This window comes from Cydia splendana, chromosome 10 (assembly GCF_910591565.1).
Source record: "Cydia splendana chromosome 10, ilCydSple1.2, whole genome shotgun sequence".
Classification (NCBI taxonomy): Eukaryota; Metazoa; Arthropoda; class Insecta; order Lepidoptera; family Tortricidae; genus Cydia; species Cydia splendana.
The window spans coordinates 9,254,501-9,267,991 of NC_085969.1; the positions used below are offsets into that span (position 1 = coordinate 9,254,501).

General features: G+C 40.9%; 1 protein-coding gene across 1 annotated transcript; it reads left to right on the forward strand.

Annotated features, from left to right (window-relative positions):
- LOC134794228 (cubilin-like) lies at positions 1-11,474 on the forward strand. Its single transcript, XM_063765968.1, has one exon. It carries the CDS (start codon positions 129-131, stop codon positions 11,424-11,426), a length of 11,298 nt encoding a protein of 3,765 aa, XP_063622038.1. The 5' UTR covers positions 1-128; the 3' UTR covers positions 11,427-11,474.
- Positions 11,475-13,491: the final 2,017 nt, after the last annotated feature.

The window sequence follows — 13,491 nt, forward strand, 5'->3', positions numbered from 1 at the left end:
TCAAGGGGCGGACCAGTGATAAGATCTTTACACCAGCTGCGGGTAACGCCCCCCGTGTCAACAATGTCAGCATCAAGAGAGGCGCATGCTAGTCAGTCACAGCGGCTCCTCCGGTCACTCGGGACAACATGTCCGCTCTACTTATAAAATGTCTCTTCTTAACCGTTTGGGTTGTGCTCCTCGACTGTGAAGTTTATCAAGACCGACCCAAAATCAAGACTTCAGATGGCGATTTAATACTGCAGCCGGCTTTGGACAAAAATATATATCTACTCCCTAATGGTCCCAGGTCGAAAGTATTTATCGGCGACACAGACTTGCTTGCCTTCAACCGGAGCAGTTCTCCTAGCATTGTACCTTCTGGACCTGCTTCAAATTATGATACAGGTAATTATCGATCGGATATATCTGACATATTACGCAGATTAGACAACCTAGAGAACCGTGATAGCATATCGACAAATAATCGTCAAACGAACATGTCAATGATATGGAGAAGAACAAATAGAATGATCACAAGAATTTCTAATCTCGAAGCCCAGATCAGTTCATTGACGAGAGACGCGTGTCAATCAAATCCATGTGCTCACGGCGGTACCTGTTTAACGTTGGTGGGAGGCTACCACTGCCTATGTCCATCTAATTGGGAAGGGACCGATTGCGATGTGGATGTCAACGAATGCCGTAACTTTGCCGGCACAGACTTGGGCTGCCAGAATGGCGCCTCTTGTATCAATAAACCTGGATCGTATGAATGTCAATGCAAGTTTGGATGGTTTGGCGTCCATTGTACTAGAAAACAGAAAGATTGTTCTGGCGGTAACTATGAAATATGCGGCCATGGAACGTGCGTTGAAGGAAAAACCGGAACTGGTATCACATGTTTCTGTAATCAAGGATGGACGCAAAACGACACTGGCTCCGCGTGTTTAATAGACGTCAACGAGTGCGATCCCAGCCAAGGAATTCATTGCTCCGTAAACCCAAGAGTCGACTGTATCAACACCCCGGGATCGTTCAGGTGCGGCGCTTGTCCAACCGGCTACGACGGTGACGGCTACATTTGCTCTGACATTGATGAATGCATGACAATCCCAAACGGTGGCTGCAGCCCGTTAGTCACATGTCATAATACTATTGGCTCTCGTATATGCGGAAATTGTCCACCCGGCTATATTGGAGACGGAGTTACCTGCAGCTGGAAAGGTACGTGTAGCGTCAACCGCGGCGGTTGTCATCCCTCGGCCCAATGCATCGACAACCCTGGTTTCCTTGGTCAGACGAGTCCATGTGTGTGTCCCGCCGGCATGGCAGGCGACGGCGTGGGGCCCCACGGTTGCTACGTTTCTACTGGAGGCAATTCTACCCAAGGCTGCGAAAGTAATCCGTGTGTTCACGGACGTTGTCATGTTCTACGTCAAGGGTACACTTGCATCTGTTACGATGGCTACGGCGGCGCCCACTGCGACGCACCTACTGACCACTGTGCAAGCAACCCCTGTTACAACGGCGGAGTGTGCAGACAGGATTCCAGCATGACTAACGGCTTCAGGTGCGAATGCTTGGCGCAATATACCGGCGATCTGTGCGACACTCAAGTCCGAACCTGCGGCGGCATATTGGACAATGAAGAAGGTAGCCTTTACTATCCTTTGCACAATAGTTCATATACTCACGACTCCAAATGCGCTTGGGTAATCCGTACAGTTCCTGAAAAAGTTATTAATGTTACCTTTAGTAAATTCAATTTAGAAGACAATCCAGATTGTAATTACGATTTTTTGCAAATACACGATGGTCGTACCTCGGCAAGTCAACTTATTGGGAGGTTTTGTGGGAGTACATTTCCGAAAGGAGGTACCATAGTCTCTAGTCATAATTATTTATATTTTTGGTTTATATCTGATAGTTCAATTAATAAAGACGGATTTGCTTTGCATTGGACTAGTATCCCCCCGGTTTGCGGTGGCGAGATAGATGCGACTAAACATGGACGTATCAGTTCCCCGGGTTCGCCCGGCAAATATCCTCCTAACAGAGATTGTTACTGGCACTTGCAAACCAATCTTAACAAACGAATACAATTGCATTTTTATGAACTAGATATAGAAAAGCATTCTAACTGTAGTTTTGATTATATTGCTATTTATGACGGAGAACACAGCAGCGACCCACTACTTGCTAAATATTGTAATTCAACCCTTCCCGCGCCCATCCACTCGGCTGGCTCAGATATTCTAATTCACTTCCATTCTGATGCGTACGGGGCCGGAAACGGCTTTCAAATTTCATATGCTCCTACCGAGGGACACCCGGGATGTGGCGGCATGTACACTATGAACAGAGGAGAAATCGTCTCTCCGTCATTCAATGGCACATATCTACATAATTTAATATGCGACTACAAAATTCAAACTGGCCCAGACACTAAAATCCGTATAACATTTGTATCCTTTGCGTTAGAACGCTCATTTCATTGTAGGTATGACTATCTTAAAATTTATGATGGACCTTCGCCCGACTCGAGACTGTATGGCAAATTCTGCGGTAATACATATCCAAAAACCTCATTTATATCTTCATCTAATAGTCTTTTTATTAAGTTTCATACTGACTATAACGTAGCCTCAGAAGGTTTTAAAATAATATACGAATCCGTCTGCCAACACACAATATTCGGAGATAGCGGTGTTATTAAGTCGCCAAATTACCCTAATAATTACCCAGCAAATAGAGTATGCGAGTATGTCATCCGTACCATTCCAGGTAAAGCGATTATACTAACTTTCCAAGATTTTGATCTCGAGGAAATTGGAGATAATAACTGCCGCTACGACAATGTTGAAATACGTGACGGCCCTGATGCAAACGCAACTTCGATGGGCAGATACTGCGGAGGCTCAGAGCACATGCCACCCACATTGATATCTACTCATAATTTCATGTACATTAAGTTCACTTCTGACATGAGCCTCTCTGGCACTGGTTTCTACGCAAATTACACAACAATCGACACAAAATGTGGAGGTATTTACAGAGATAATACTGGACTTATAAATCATCCAAAATCAATTAAAGAGAACTACGAAAATGACCAAACCTGTACTTGGATTTTAACAGCTCCTGAAGGATTTCTTGTAAAACTAACATGGAATAGATTTGACTTGGAAGACATGGATGACTGTGAAAGTGATTATCTAGAAATAATTGAGTTCGATGATACCAATCAGAATGATGATCCGCAGAAGTACTGCGGTACCACTCTGCCGCCGGCCCTGACTTCTACTACTAACCGTTTAATGCTGAGGTTCCATTCAGATGTCAGTATACGAAAAACTGGTTTTTCCGTGCTGTATTCCTTCTTAGATGCGAAACTACATTGTGGTGGAAATTATATCAAAACTCACGGCTACATATATTCGCCAGGATGGCCCAACCTATATGAACGAAATCGTGATTGTACTTGGACGATTACAGTACCTGTTGGTCAACAAATTATTGTAAATATATCTCAGTTTGATCTAGAAATACCGTTACGAGGATCTTGTGACAGCGGTGACTTTTTAGAAATCAAAAACGGTGCGTCAGAAAACTCTCCACCAGCTGGAAAGTTCTGCGGAAGTTTCCAATCCAAGACTATAAAATCTCTTGGTAACACCATTTCTCTTCATTTTCATTCTGACGGTTATTTACAAGGCAGAGGATTCAAAATTGAATGGGACGGTACAATCACAGGTTGTGGTGGCACGCTTACGAGTTCGTCTGGGTCGATATCTTCGCCGAACTATCCACAGACCTATAACGATAACGCAGAATGCTTCTACAAAGTTGTAACTAATCCTGGGTCACGGATTCAAATTTCCTTCATCGATCTAGATCTAGAACGGACACCGGATTGTAGGGACGATTACGTTGAAATATTCGATGGTCTTACGGTAAACGACCCCACTTTAGGTCGGTACTGCGAAATGTCACCTTCTGTAAATAAAATAGTAACGTCTTCGAACTACGCCTACATTAAATTTAGGTCAGATATATACATTGGTAGCAAAGGATTTTATCTTAACTACAATACTATTTGTAACAACAATATAACTGGCAGTTACGGTGTTTTGGAAAGTCCTGATTTCCCGGGCAAGTATAAGGGTAACTTAAACTGCTTGTGGACTATTACCGTTCCAAAAGGACACAAAATTAACGTGACTTATACGCATTTTGACATCTACAAGTCATCATTCATCAGGAGGTTTCCGGTATACGGTAGCGTTACAGCGACAAGAGGTTATCCGTCCTGGGGTTGGCCTCAACATGAAACCATGCGTATATCAGATGACTGCAGTCAAGATTACTTACAAACCAGACAATTACCTGATAGTGATTTTTCTCAAAAGCTTTGTGGATCCACAATCCCGGCTGCATTCACAACTAAGAGTAACGTTTTGCAAATTAAATTAGTAACAACCGGTTTTATGCCAGCCACCGGCTTTCGATTGGAGTGGGTGAGACAAGGCTGCGGAGGGATTTTACAAAAATCGTATGGGACATTGTCATCCGATATAAATGAAATGTCCGATGAAGAGATGGAATGCGAATGGTTATTACAAGCACCCCTTGGCAGAACGATCACTATGACATTTACGGATATATATTTAACGGAAACCAATAATTGTACGACTGATGCCATTGAAATTTATAGTGGACCAACTTTGAGCTACCCACTGATTACAAAGTTGTGCCGCCGTCAGTCTTCTTCAATCCAATCAAACAGCAATAGTTTGCTGGTACGTTACGTCAAAAAATCGAATCTTAGGGGAGCTTATTTCAAATCTCTATACAGCAGCTATCAAACTGGTTGCGGAGGTAGACTTAATTCGCCGACAGGAATGTTTATGTCCAAAAATTATCCCCAAAATTATGACACCGACACAGACTGTACTTGGCAGATCTCTGTTCCTAAATACCATCGTATTGAAATAAATTTTCTGGACATTGACCTATACTCGTCATTTGACAATGACAATGATGACGACTGCCATGATTTTATCAAGATTTATGAAGGCTCAAATATATATATTAGTAACAAAAATTATTCTAAGCTAATATGCCCTAGGTCTGGAGTTACTAAATATATATCAAACTCTAATAGAGTAGCTGTACAGTTCGTGTCCAACAGTTACGGAACATCTAAAGGTTTCAAGGCTAACTTTTCTATGACTTGCGGAGCGTTAATCACTGCTCAGTCTGACGGTATTATCACTAGTGATAAATACTTAAACCACTCAAACCGAAGTTGTACATGGACTTTAGTAGCGCCAAAACCTGATCAGAAAATTACACTTACCATAACTCACATTTCAATTCCTAAAAATGTTGATATCGTTAGTAATAGAAACTGCCCTTCTTCCTACCTTCGAGTTCTGGAAGGAAATGATGACTACGGACCTGTCATTGGTGAATATTGCGGTAATAAAGTACCTCAAATGATAGTGAGTCAAGGAAGTGCACTCACCGTTGAACTAGGCACTTATACCAATAATATCACTGGTCAGTTTTCTGCTCACTACACTAGTCTAAGTAATGCTTGTGGAGGATCCTATACTTCGGAACAGGGCACAATAGCTTCACCTAACTATCCCCTAGCATACCCAGGTAGTGCGGACTGCGAATGGATCCTAAGAACATCACCGGGTAACAAGGTGTACGTTATGTTTGAAAAATTCGATTTGGCATTTTCTGAAGGTTGTAATGAAGACTATCTCGAATTACGAGAAAATAACGGAGCCGGGCAATTGATAGGAGTATATTGTGGAAACGTTATACCAACAAATACGACTTCAGCAACAAAAATATATATGAAATTCCACAGTGACAGTCAGAATGCTGGAAATGGGTTTCTAGTGCATTACGGTTTTCTACATGGAAATGAAATCACCGGTTTAGAGAGTGGTGAGATATCTTCTCCGTTGTATCCTGCTTCATATGAAGGAACAGGTGAATACGCTTGGAGAATTATGTCGACAGGTGAATCTTTATCTCTGATCGTGGATCGTCTTGAAATACATACATATGGAACACGCTGCTCAAATCATTTGACAATATACGACGGATTTGATGATAGTGCTCCGGTTCTGCAAGAGCTTTGCGGTATACAGATCGGAATACAGGAAGTTCGAACATCCAGAAATGTTGTATTTATTAAACTTAAATTAGACAACTCTAACACTGGATCTATATTTCACATCCGATGGGCTGAAAGCTCTAGTGAGACCGAACCTCCAGAATCCATAAACTGTGGTAGTCCAAATATAACTGAACTAATACGACCAGGGAAAACAGTCACCGTGACGTCTCCAGGTTACCCTGAGCCGTACGCTGATGAGTTAATGTGTGAGTGGGTATATAAATCTCTACCCGGCCAACACATAGCTTTGGAGTTCCTTGACTTTCAGCTTGAAGAAAGGCCAAATTGTTTTGCTGACTACGTTTCCATAATGGGCTCAGATACCGGGATGCAATGGAAACCCATAAAAGAATTTCTATGCACAAATGAAGCAGCCCGGAACATCAACATTGACACTTCTTTTATGAAACTGATTTTCAAAAGTGATTACTCGATGACTGAAAAGGGTTTCCAAGCTCACGTCTCTTCAAAATGCGGTGGTCATATATCAGAACCCTCAGGTGAAATCGGAGTCACTTGGCAAGAATTATCACAAGGATACCTACCTAACATAAAATGCCAGTGGAGAATTAAAGTTCGCCCAGGCCGAGTAATAAAATTCAAGTTTGAGCAGTTTAACATTACTAATAGAGACAACGACTGTTATAAATACGTTACAGTTCGTAATGGCGATTCTGAGGAAGCCCCTCTTTTAGGAAGTGGTAAATACTGCGGATACCCTCATGAAAAGCGTGAAGAATTCGAGACGTCAAGTAACGCTCTCTTTGTAACTTTCAATAGCATGCGAAACCAAGGTCAAGTGCAAACTTTTCGATTACACTATGAAGAGAAAAACATAGAATGCGGAGTGACTTCCACATTAGATGCCGATCATAGCTGGGAGGTCTTCAGTACTCCAAACTATCCCTCCATTCCTCTACCATATTCTGAATGTGTTTGGGTTTTTAGCGGTCCTGTGGGAGAAATATTAAGAGTAGATTTTTCTGACTTTGATTTAAAATACGACACTGATTGCAGAAAAGAAGCCCTTGAGGTTAGAAATGGTGTATCGAGTATAGCTCCACTTATAGGACGATATTGTTATGACAAACCTGGATCCATCAAGTCTATTAGCAACAGCCTATATATCAGATACATCACTCAAAGTGATATCCCGAACCGTGGTCTGAAAGCTAACGTATCGATCGATGTTTGCGGTGGAACGATAGTTGCTAATTCAGGAGAAGTGTCGTCGCCCGGATTTCCTCACTTAACCCCGCTTAGCGAGGGCACAATATGTGAATGGCGTATAACAGGATATCCAGGCTATGTTTTCCAGCTGAAACCACAGACTATAGATTTACCCGAATCCGTAGTTTTATGCGCTACTAAAGTCACTATTACAGACGGCATTGGAAACCAATATAATACAAATGTAAGAATATCGGACAACACAACACTAAAAACATTTTGCAATGAGGACACAGAAGATTTTTACGCACCTATCGAAACATCTTCTAACGAGGTTATCATTAAATACTATGTTGGTAAAAGATCTTATTATGCCAATCCAGATTCAAAAGGATTTCGGTTCACATTCAATTCGTCCAGACCCATGTGTGGAGGACCCATTACAACACCAGAAGGCTACATAATGACTCCTGGATATCCTAGAAAAACCACAATGCACTACTGTTATTGGGTCATCACTGTTCCTGATACATCCAGGAGAGTACGTTTAGAGATCGAGGATTACAACTTAGGTACGGATACTTATCGAATAGCAATTTACAATGACAACCGTTTCCAAACTTTAGTCCAAAGCATTACGAACAAAGATTTGAATCCGTCGAAAATATTCGAATCATCTGGAAATAAACTTGCTATTTATATAATAATGTCCCCATTATCTTCGGAACATAACAGGTTCAAAGCAAAGTTCAGCTCAAATGAACCGACATTATGTGGCGGTACTTTAACGGGCGACACCGGCGAATTAGCTTCACCACTTTTGAACAGATCCTACTCTTGCGATTGGAGCTATCGCAGATATATTACTGCAGATATAGATCAATATGATGACAGTGACAATATTGACAATGTTAAATACAGCACATTATTAATCAATGCTAAAGTCAATTCATCTTTTGCTAGAACTCGATGCCTCTATAGTGACCCAAAACTAAGTATTAACGCCGTAATGGCTGATAAAAATGTCATATTCAAAAGAGAACTCTGCGGTAATAATGACTTACAATTTCGTATACCTTCAGATAGTATCGACTTAAAGGCAACTCAAAATAAAGGAACGTTTCTTAACTTTCATCTAGATTGGAAATTACAACCTTGTGGTGGTGTAGTAACAGTAGGAGAGGAGTCTGTTAATGTTCTAGACGTGCCAAATAATTATAATGATTCACTAGATTGTGCCTGGATACTTAGAGGGTCTTCAGGAAATAGGATTAAAATCAAACTTGAAGGTTCATTTAAATTAAGTTGTTCTGATGAGTTTATTCAAATTAGTCAAGGCTTAGAAACTTATCAACCCATTATTGGAGATTACTGTAAAGACAAAATTCAAACTACTGATTTAGTTTTATCATTTAGAGAAATTTATATTCAATACCATTCAAATATTCAAAACAAAACTTCCATTAAAGTTATGGCAGAAATTGTTAACCACCAATGTGGAGGATACCTTAACAGGTATGATAGAATGTTTACATCCCCCAATTATCCCAAGAATTACATTGAAAATCAAGAATGCGCATGGGAAATAGAAGCTGACGTAGGCAATAGAGTATCTTTGCATTTTATAGATCGCTTCGTTATAGAAGACACACCGAACTGCACAAAAGATATGGTTATTATTTACGACTGGGACGATAATTCCTACACAGAAATAGCTCGTGTCTGTGGCCGCAATTTGCCACCCGTTTACAACTCTACTAACAACAGGATGAAAGTAGTTCTACGGACAGACAGTAACACTAATCTAGACGGATTCAAAGCTCTATGGACCCCAATCTGTGGAGGTAAATACAAAGCCAAAGAAAAACAACAAATATTGTACAGCCCTGGGTTCCCTGATAACTATATGCCATCATTAGATTGCAGCTATGAAATTTCAGCTCCGGGACAGAAAATCGCATTAAAATTCCTAGAGTTTGAGCTTGAAGGGACCTATCCGGAATGTTCTTATGATAACGTTTCTATTTCTGCTGATAACATGTATTATTATTCTGATAATACATACTGCGGAACGGAAACGCCGACATCTAATCGTTACGGAGACAAAATATCAATTCGATTTAGAACTGACAGATTCATCCAGAGAAAAGGTTTTAAACTATCGTATTCGATTTTTTCTTGTGGTGGCAATGTAACTGAACCTACTGTCATATCATCTGGTGAAGGTGAGAATTATGACAGAAACTTGAACTGCACGTGGTTTATCGAGGCTCCTTCCAATAAAATCGTCATTGTAAAATTCACCACCATAGAGATTGAAGGGCGTTCGTGCTCTTACGATTACATAGAATTATTTAATGGACACTTACTTGACTATAACAATCGTATAATTAAGACTTGCGGTTTCCTACAAAATGAAAACACCGTTTTTAGGGGCACTGGTAGTAAAATGCTCTTACACTTCGTAACGGACGGAAGTGTCAACTATGAGGGATTTAAAGCTGGTATTTTTTTCAGCTACGGAGAATCTGTTGGTTGCGGTGGATATATCAATTTGACAGAAACGTCATTATCTGAAACGTTTTCATCTCCACTCATAAATAGTAGTAGTGTTTACGAAAACTTCTTGGATTGTCACTGGTCCGTAACAGCACCAGATGACCGAGTTATCAAACTAGAATTCATCAATTTTCATGTTGCCCCTTGCCAGAATGTCAACCAAACAGCTTTGGGATATAGTAAGTGCGATTGTGACTTTGTTGAAATCAGGGATGGGTTAAATCCAGATAGTACGCAAATTGGTGTTTATTGCGGTCATACAACACCAGCTGAAGCAATTTCGTCCGGAAACCAAATGAGCTTTAGGCTCTCGACGGATGGTGAAATTAACAGTTCGGGGTTCAAGGTTCGTTTAACTGCCATTCCTAATGTTTGCGGTCAGTCTACTTTCTCCGTATCTACGCAAAAGCTGGTTATACGCTCTCCAGGTTACCAAACGGGCTCCATTCCCCGAGGATTAAATTGTGTTTATGAATTTATGCCGTTGTCTGAATATTCTTACAGAGCAATTCATGTAAAGATTAATCAACTAGACCTTCAACCTAGCGACCCTGACAGAAAACAGTGTACAGCAGATAAACTTACTATATCTGGCCAGAATTCCCCAAGAAACCTTAGTCTGGGCTCAGATTACATTCAAGAACATGGAAATAGAGACGTATTTGATACACCTTACTACTTTGAGGAAGCATTAACGTTACCAAAAGAACTACAACTGTGCGGTACTCACAATTCAGGGGATTATTATTTATATGGCACTACTGTTATAAATGTACATACTTCTCCTGATTTCGATTCTAAACAACATAGAGGGTTCGAAATAGAAGTATCGCATGTTGAATTTTGTGGTAGAAACTACACTGAATCACAAGGCCGCATTAGAGCATCACGACGAGATACCGAAGAAACTGAAAAAGATTGTTACACGCTAATTACAGCTCCTGAGAATTATACTGTATCTGCTTATTTCATTACTGTTAATCCCGATTACTGGAATGAAAACGTATACTTGGAAATATTCGATGGTGATAAGACGACCTCAAAAAGTTTAGTCAAAGTGTCCGGGGACTACGACTCCGAATTAGCAGTATTTTCAACTGGAAGGTACCTTCTCTTGCATAATCACCAGGTAGACGGTGATCGCGTTGGCTACGATTTAAATTATATTATAACAAACAAAGGACAAGGTTGCGGCGGAAAAATGCAAAACGAGTACGGACTAGTGACAAGTCCCCTGTATCCAAATGCCTACCGTCAGAAGAACAACTGTGAGTGGGAATTGGAAACACTTATCGGTACTAAACTGAGATTACATTTCTCAATATTCGACATGGGGGCTGCGTGTAACGAAAACTATGTGAAACTGGTTAAACGAAACGGAGACATAATATCTACGTATTGCGATGAGACTCCAGCGGATTATACCAGCGATGATAATTATGTGAAAATTGTATTTGTAACGAATATGAACAACGGTGGCACAGGCTGGCTCGCCCACTTCATAGGTATCGTGTAGACGAAGGCATAGGGAATGCAACTGCAACAATAAGATAACGGATATATACGTTACCCTAAAATAAAAATCAAACTTATTACAAATAAAAATATAAAACCAGCCAGGAGCATATCGGGGCATGCTCGGGAGTTTGAATATATATAACAGCATCTGTAAGGTTAACCTAACCTAAAAGTTGATAAACCGAAAGACGTAAGTAATATACTTAAAGAAAAGTGACCTAACCCCTAGCGGCTGCGACCGGATTTGAATCGACGTCTGCAGCATTCGTGGCTAGCGCCATAATCACATGACCATCCAGGACCTCTAGGTCATCCGCTCATGTCGGCTCATATCCCAATTTTCGGAGTACCTATATGCAATTAATTGAGTAAAATAATTTAACTTGTTTCCAAGTTTAACCAAAATGTACTTTAAATAGTATAATTTGGCAGTTTTAATTGAGCATTGAGCGCAGTTTCTACACCAATCTCTATTCAATACGTGCACTAATCCATGAAAAGTAGGTGATTGTTGGCGATTAACAGAAGCACGCTCTATTTACGGTTAAGATTATAGGCATTAGTTATTAATAACAAATGAACTATTTGTAGCATAATCCACACCTAAAAGCAAGTATAGAGTTGGCTTGGTGGGCAAGAAACGAACCCGACTGATTACGTAGATTGTTTTTGTCATGTTGTCAGCAATTTTAAAGCATTTTTTTATTTTCGTCGCATTGCGTATGTTCTGTCTGCAAGGTGAGAAAGTACTCCCGGTACTAAGTTTGTATGGCGAGCTTGTCAAAAAACAGTTTAAGGCAGAGTATGTATAAGTTAGTCTATGAATTTACTAGAGTCGGTAGTGCTGCACTCTGGCGGCAGAACATTGCAGTAATATCCCCTATTGACGTAATTGAGTGGTTGCCCCTAGAAACGTAAACGTAAGTAAATGTCGATGGTAAACATTATGTCAATGAATTATTTATTTATTTATTTATTTATTTATTTATTTATTGAAAACACGTTTACATGCCATTACAGTGTATAACTAATGCGCCATGAAAGTAGTTACATTTAGATTACAGTATACATATATGTATAAGATTGACTAAATTATTACAGTTGAACAACGACTATCATCCATCCTCTCACAATACCTCAAACATTCACTGCACACAGCCGTCCATCGCCACGCAAACATATCGCAGTTAGTAGCTGATGTCAGGAGCGCATTCAACAATGTGAGAGCACGAAGAAGTGGCGAGTTCTTACGCGACACAGTGCGAGCCGCCGGCACTGCCAATAAGTCGCGTCGGCGGGGCCTGAGACCTATCCTGGGAACGTCAGCGACAAACAGTCGTACCAGACGGCAGACCAGCTTTAGGCAGTCTAACTCGCCGCGCAGAACCCGCAAAGCCGTAGTCAATAAAGAAAAATTTCGCCTGACCTCTAACGAGTTATAACCGAGGGTCCCTAACAAGTATTTGGTTGGGTACAGAAACGGGTAATACCCGTACAATTTCTTGTACAAGAATCTTAAAAAAGCTTTTTGAACCTTTTCGAGTAACAAGGCATATGTTGACTCGTGTGGGTGCCACACGACCGACGATGCCTCCAACTTACTTCTAACTAAGGCGTTATAAACCAGTTTCAGTGCTAATGGCTCTTTAAAGTCGCGCATGTTGCGAATTAGAAAGCCTAGTCTTCGATAGCAGTTCGTAGCAAGTGATGACAGGTGCTCGTGAAACGTGAGGCGCGTATCGAAGACACCTCCAAGATCCTTAACCGAGAAGACCCGAGTTATGGGCTCGGGTCCCAGCACGTAATTCGCAATTATAGGAGTACGCGCACGGCTGAAACTACAAACACAGCACTTGGCAGAGTTAAAAAGAAGTTTGTTTTCCACACTCCATCGGTAGACCAAGTTGATATCATTTTGCAATGACTCACAATCAGTTCTCTGCTCCACACCATACACTAACTTCAGATCGTCAGCATAAAGGAGACATTGAGACGACTTGAGTGGATGTCATTGATCATTATTCCGAACAGGAAAGGTCCTAATATGGAGCCTTGACTGACCC

Excerpts from the sequence above, each read along its gene's own strand:
- LOC134794228 (XM_063765968.1), top strand. The coding sequence starts at position 129 with ATGTCCGCTCTACTTATAAAATGTCTCTTCTTAACCGTTTGGGTTGTG.